The sequence below is a fragment of the Cystoisospora suis genome, assembly GCF_002600585.1.
Source record: "Cystoisospora suis strain Wien I chromosome Unknown contig_2018, whole genome shotgun sequence".
Taxonomy (NCBI): domain Eukaryota; phylum Apicomplexa; class Conoidasida; order Eucoccidiorida; family Sarcocystidae; genus Cystoisospora; species Cystoisospora suis.
The window spans coordinates 11075-17826 of NW_027154817.1; the positions used below are offsets into that span (position 1 = coordinate 11075).

At 46.1% G+C, this 6752-nt stretch overlaps 1 protein-coding gene across 1 annotated transcript; it reads left to right on the top strand.

The window, feature by feature from the left end:
* The first annotated feature begins 1 nt into the window (after position 1).
* Positions 2-6679, top strand: CSUI_004349 (uncharacterized protein). The gene is made up of 3 exons (XM_068064541.1): positions 2-275; positions 1286-2017; positions 2776-6679. The coding sequence occupies exons 1-3, from the start codon at positions 273-275 to the stop codon at positions 4255-4257; spliced, it is 2217 nt and encodes a 738-aa protein (XP_067923480.1). The 5' UTR covers positions 2-272; the 3' UTR covers positions 4258-6679.
* The last annotated feature ends 73 nt before the right edge of the window (positions 6680-6752 follow it).

Consider the following 6752-nt stretch of genomic DNA (forward strand, 5'->3'; position numbering starts at 1 on the left):
CGCCTTCTCTTTCTCTTCCGTATAGTAGCAGCGATAGTATCAGCAAAGGAAGAGAAGGGGGAGAAGGAGAAGCAACAGGGAGTGCTGCATGTGAAACAGCTGGAGAGTCAAGAAAGCAGCAGAAGCAGAGTGAGAGGCGGACAACAGGAGATGACGAGGGAGGAGTGAATGAGAAAGGAGGGGGGAGAGGTGACGGAGATCCGAATGTTCTTCTCTCTTCAGGAAAGAAAACAGGTTCTCATGAAAAGGATTTGCTGAACGAAGAAAGTGGAATGAGAATACACGTCACAGATGTCAATGCTGCTGCTACTGCGGGACAGGTAAGAATTCGATGGGTCTATTGGCACTGCAACCTAGACTGCTGTATAGGCACTCCACCACATCCAGCTGTATATACACTGCACGATATGCAGCTGTATGTACACTGCACCACGTGCAGCTGTGTGTACACTGCAGCAGGTGTAGCTGTATGTACACTGCACCACATCTAGCCGTGAATACACTGCACCACGAGTAGCTGTATGTGCACTGCACCATCTCCATCTGTATACATCGCGTCCCATTGGTTTGCATCTCTTCTATATCGCTGTAGCGTGAAGATGAATCTCCTCTTCTCTCTATTCTGCATGCGCACCTTCGTGTGGACAGGTACGTACAGGAAGGCATACATGCATGCGTCCTTCCTAGATAGGAGATATCCTAGACATCTACACTCGAGGATACTTGGCAGCTTGCGAGAGTAATAGAAGACTCACCGTAGAGGAAGAGTGAATTTTCTTTTCGCGGTATCTTCCTTTACGTCGAGTACTAGCGCGCGAGTGAGTGAAGTGAGAAACGAGGTGGAAAGAGAGGGGGGGAAAGAAAGAGGGAGGAGGACAACGTGGGGACACGGTGTACATACACCGGATCGTCACACTGTCGGACAGTACATAACGGTCCATATATATCGGTTTATAGAGATTTCGTTCTCTTGAGAAACGCACATCGGCAGAGAGTGTGTAAGATACAGATGGGGTGTCTCCCCGCACATGCTCTTTCCCCGTTACATAGATGTAGGTGCGTATATTTGTATATACACCACCACATACATGGCCCCGCCCCGTGCATGCACATAGACACATACACGATATCTGTATTTCTCTCCATCTATGCCTTCTCATACGTCTTCAGATGTCTAGAGAAGTAGAGGCAAAACCGACCGGATGGCCAATGCCCGTGAAGATGAGAAAAAGCGTGTGTATTCTTCTGTTCTTTCTCCCTTTCGTATTGTCTTTCCATCCCTCAGAGTATTCTTGCTCTTGTCGCACCGGGTAAAAGACACAACAAGGAAGCCTCCCGCTCGAATGTCTCTTCTTCTTCGTCTTCTTCTTCTCTCCCTGCTCTTCTCCCTTCACCAACTCTAACACCGTCACGTATCCCTCCAGATCAACGATCCCGCCTAGGGCAAGATTCAGCGGATGGTGGAGACATGTCTCCTGCTTCTCTATCGTTAACTAACTCTGGGAATGTAGAAAGGAGCGGCTTCAAGGAAGGTCGCGCAAAGAAAGATTTTCTCCAGGAAAACGATCATCGAAGAGAAGAAGATGAAGAGGATCTCCCAGTCCCGGGGAATGCTGTAACGTCTACTACTGCTACTACAGCCACCACAGCTTTTTGTGTAGAAGGAGGTGGAGGAGGAGGAGGAAGTCAGTATAAAACGAAGACAAGTATATCAATACTCAGTCTATTAGAGAATAGAATACTGCGGTCAAAGCAAGGCGAAGAAGACCTGTCTCAGTGTCAGATATCTGAAGGGGAGAAAAATCAACGAGAGGAAGAAGAAGAGAGAGAAAGGAGGGAGAGGAATGAAGCTTCCGGGCATGCAAGACATGCACGCCGTCTTGGTAGTGAGGGGAGGGGGGGAGCGACGAGTGGTGAGGGAGAAGACAGAGAGGGAAGGAAAGAGGAGAGGAAACACCCCGATAGAAAGACATACCGGGATAAGGGAGGGGGGACTGCGCTTCTTGATATGCTTAAGGTAGACTTTCTCTTGAGATACCGTACACGGACGGACCTGTCTGTAGGCATACAGCATACATACATATTCTTACATACATATATACGGGCATACTTACATACATATCTTCCATGCATACAGACATGCATATTCATACATACTCATCCATACATGCATCTTCGTACATACATTCAAATATACGTAGCCGTTGTTCTGTGGGGGGTGAGGTGTATGTACAGAGGCACGTGACTACGTGTTTAAGATAGGAGACCTCTGATAGGGGTGAATGAACCTATGTATGTCTGTATAGCTCACTCTCGACGGGGGACACGAGGACTGCATGTTCCTTTCTTTGCAGAATCCTCATATTTCACGTACATACGTATAGATTTATATATGTCTGTATAGGTATGTACACATTCTTATGTATGTGTCTCGGCATCTATATATACATCTCTGCATACATGCATGTATGAAGAAACGCTGTCGATCAGTCATTCTTCCGCCCCGTTATGAGGAGTCTCTTGTCTCTCCGGTCAAAACTATTGAAGAGGGGAAAAGGAACGATGCTTGTGTACCCCCTCCCGTTCTTCGTCTTCCTTCCGGTGTATGTACACCCTTCGCTCAGGAATTAAGTATCGTCAACCATAGCCCATCGTCTTGCGAAGAGCATGAATCTCTCTTGAAAAGCATGACATCTCCCTATATCTTTGTTCTCTTTCTTCACCTCTTTTCCTCTTTCTTCTTTTTCTGTCTCGGTCTCTCTCTTTTTCTTTCAGAGACGCGCTACCCCTGCTGACGGAGATCTCTTTAAAACGGCTACTGGCGACGCCTCTCAGATCTCCAGCCATTGTCATACCTCCCTTCTCCAATCTTCTTCTTCTTCCTCCTCGTCTTCGTCATCTCTTCCTCCTTCTCTTTCATCCTCTTTTTCTTCGGCGCATGCCTATTTTGAATCGTCTTCATCGTCTATTTCTGCCTCACCCCCCCTTCTTCCTTGTCCTCATCCTTCCAAGGCCAGTCGTAAAAAGGCAGAAGGGCGGAGTATCAACAATGGGGGTGGGGGGATTCTTCTTCTTCCTTCCCAGCATCGGCCTGATCTTTCTTCTTCTTCTTCTCGTCATGCAACAGTTCATCCTCAGAGAAGTCATGAGGAGAATAGCTCTTCTTCTTCTTGTTTATCTTCTTCTCAGTCGCACCAGCGACGTGCTTCTTCTTTATCGGTTCAGATGGGTCATTCAGGTGTCAAGACACCTGGAGGAGAAGAAGAAGAAGGAAGAGAAAAAAGCGAAGGTCTTCGTAAGAATTCACGCAACGGAAAGATCATAACTCTTCCAAGTCATCTTAATCATTCTCACGATGAAGATCAGCGAAAAAGTTTGACGTGCGGTAGATCCTTTGTCAACAGAGACGATAGCATCTTAGGTTTACCTTCTTCTTCTTCTTCAACCCCCTCTTCTTCTTCTCCTTCACTTTCTTCTTCTTCGTCGCCTTCTTCCATGCGTCCGTCTTCTTCAGATCCACGGCGAGCAGGTGGAGGAGAAGGAAGCGAAGGAGTAGAGAATTACTATCTTTCTCTCTGTATCAACTCCTCTTTTTCTCCCATCCATCCATCAACTGCCCCCCATCGTCTAGCAAACTCCACTTCACATGTTCGTCTGTCTGGAAATGCTTCTTCTTCTGATTCTGCTTCTTCTTCGTCCGCATGCACTGTTTTAAATCTGTCTTCTTCCTCAGGAGGACATCTCGAAGAGGAGGAGGAGAAGAAGGATACCGAAGAAAGAGGAGAAGAAGGGATAGTAGTAGGAGGAGGAGAAGGTGTTTCTCTGTCCCATGCAGGGGGGGGTGAGGGGACCTCGAAGCCTAACGGAGTTCTTTCTCTGCTCTTTGGAAAGACTCGTCAAACGGGAAGGAAAGTCGAGGTGTCCTCTCTCTTTGTATCAGGAGATAGACAGCAAGAAATAGAAGAAAAAGAGTCACATAGAGGGGGGGCCGGAGGAGAAGGAGAGAAAAAAGAAGAACAAGAGAGAAGCGAAAACGAAGAAGAAGAAGGAGGAGGAATGATTGAAGTCTCTAGAGAACGTCTAAGATCAGCTGTACAGACAGTGATGCAGAGTGAACTCTTTTTAGATATGGTTTGGAGAGAGCTGAAGAAACAAAGCTCTCGAAATCCCAACTCTCAAGGCATGAAACGAGAAGAGAAACATGAAGCTCTCTCTTGTCACAGATCAAAGAACTCGAGGAAGAAAAAGAATGCATAGACATGATCGCATCTTCTCTCATTCACTCCAAGAGGAACACACACAAGGCCGAGTGTTGACATACACCCGAATATAAGCCGATACTCAAGAATCTCATTCATTCTCAATTTTGTCATGATCGAGATGTTGGAGACTCTGTTCTCTCTCTCTCTCTTTCAGATCCATACAGGTTCTTTCGAGACATGGGTGATGTCTTTCTCTTTTCTTTCTTTTGAGAAAAAGTCTTCCCCTTTTTGTTCAAATGGAGAGGGAGAGGCTGGCTATATGAGACAAAGCAGAACCGTGTCTTTATCTTTCTCTTCTATTCGTGGAGGTCGTGACTCTTCTTCTTCTTATCAGGATGAGGAGTTTTAAGCTCTCCTATGGAGATTTCTTCGTTGCCAATCCCCTAGGGAGCAACCCCATCGCAAGACTCCTTGAATTCTGAGAATGCATGCAGAAGGAAGGAGATGAACAAAGATCATATGCTGGGGAGGGCTCTCTTTGTCTACATATCACTAGGATTTCGCCGCCGCCCTCTTCTTTTTGCTTTCCTATTGAATGCAACTCAAACAGCCATTTCTTCCGTCCCTCCTCTCTGTCAAGTCTTTTCTTTTCATATCATGAGAGTTTTCTTCTCCGTGTGCTCGCAGTTCTTTCATAGCTACATCTGTAGTGCATGCAAAGGTAGATCACCGAATAAAGCTAAGTAAGAGCCGCTCTTACATTCCTAGTAGCATACTTACTCGAGCTTGGGGGGTGTGGAAAGAAAACCGAAAGCGAAAGAAAGAAGATTGTTGTGTCCGTGTGTGGCTTTGGCTTGACTTTCTTTCTTTCTTTCTTTCTTTCTTTCTCGTTAGTTAACACGAGAAAGTGGGTATGAAGAAAGAGAGAGAAGTTATTTGCTAGGTATGACCTTCACAGAGTAGAGGATAGAAGAAGAAAACGCAGTCTTTAGAGAGAAGTGTCATACGTTTTTCTCTCTCACAGCAAGCACTGCGAAATGTAAGAAAGACATGTAGTCACAGCTCTCACGTTAAGATGCGTTGAGGTGTATGTAGAAACGTGGAAGGAGGCTAGAGGGGTCGATGGTGACGAAAGACTCCGCAGAAGTCTCTGTAGACAAAGGGTAAGGGGGATATTTTGAGGTGTATAGATACACTGCAACAGATTTGACTCGGATGAAGGGAGACCACGTGGAGAAAAGACGTTGACGCTGATGAGAAAGAAGAGAAATCGATGCAGAAGGTGAAGCGACGTACAGGGGAGAGGAGATCATGTCTCTTTCTACTGTGTCGTTTGCTCTTTCTCACTTGGAGTCTTTCCTTCGTCAAAAAAGAGTCAGAGAAAGAGAGAGATGCCATAGATGCATTCAGAGACGAAGTAGAGGTTTCTTTCAACAAAATGGATTCACGAAAGATCCTATAAGAAAGGAGCTGGTGCTGTTCTTTCTCTCTATGCTTGGGTACTAGAGAGACAAGATACAGGTGGTTAACTGACCAGCAGTAATTGAAGCAAGCAGTAGTCACAGGAATGTTTGCTCTGATGTGGATCAGATAGAGACATCTCAACGACGGAGACGGATAAAATTTTTCTTTTCGTCATGTTGCCTGATGCGTCCCCGGGATACGGGGTGTATACGGAGGTGAAATCACACGGTGTAAATACACCTGAATGAGTGAGTGATGTCGATACACCTCAAGCTATCTGGCTGTGCATGTGCTTCTTTGCTGTGTACCTTGATTTACTACTACGAGTTGCAGGGTTGAAACAAAACATGCGTGGTGCGATCTGCAAACGGACACAAGTGTCTGTAGGTACCTCGTGTGGATGGTGTATACACACTCCAAGGTGTGCGTACGGTAGTAGAAAAGGTATGTAATACAGTCGGGTCAAGGGCTTCTGTGGTGTACATACACTCAGACGTACGTGTGGTATACATCTAACCTGTGTGTAGTCTTCACACACTCGGAAGTACGTGTGGTGTAGGTCCACTCAAAAGATTTGCCTACATTCACTCAGTCGTATTTGGGGTGTCACACAACTACACGTGTGTGGAGAAACGCAATACAAACTGGAAGGTGCATGCGGTGGACAACGGCTTCGGACTAGTGACGCACGCACGTGAGAATAAGAAATGTGTGTGTTGTGTAAGTCACTCGAACGCAGGTGTGGTGTACGTAGTGGGTCGAAAGAATTTGGGGTGTACATACACTGGAAAGGATCTGAGGTGTACATACAGGCAAAGTACATGTGGTGTGCACATTAAAGAACATGTGCATGTGGCGTACATACACTCAAGCCAGGTGTGGTGTACATACAGGGGATACTGTTTTGTTTTGAATGAGCTGTCGCTTATTCAAACAACGTGTTGTGTACATAACCTCGAACTACGTAGGGTGTACATACACTCAAGGTAAATGTGGTGTACATACACCCGAACTACGTGTGGTGTACATACACCCGAACTGCGTGCGGTGTATATACACCCGAACTACGTGTGGTGTACATACACC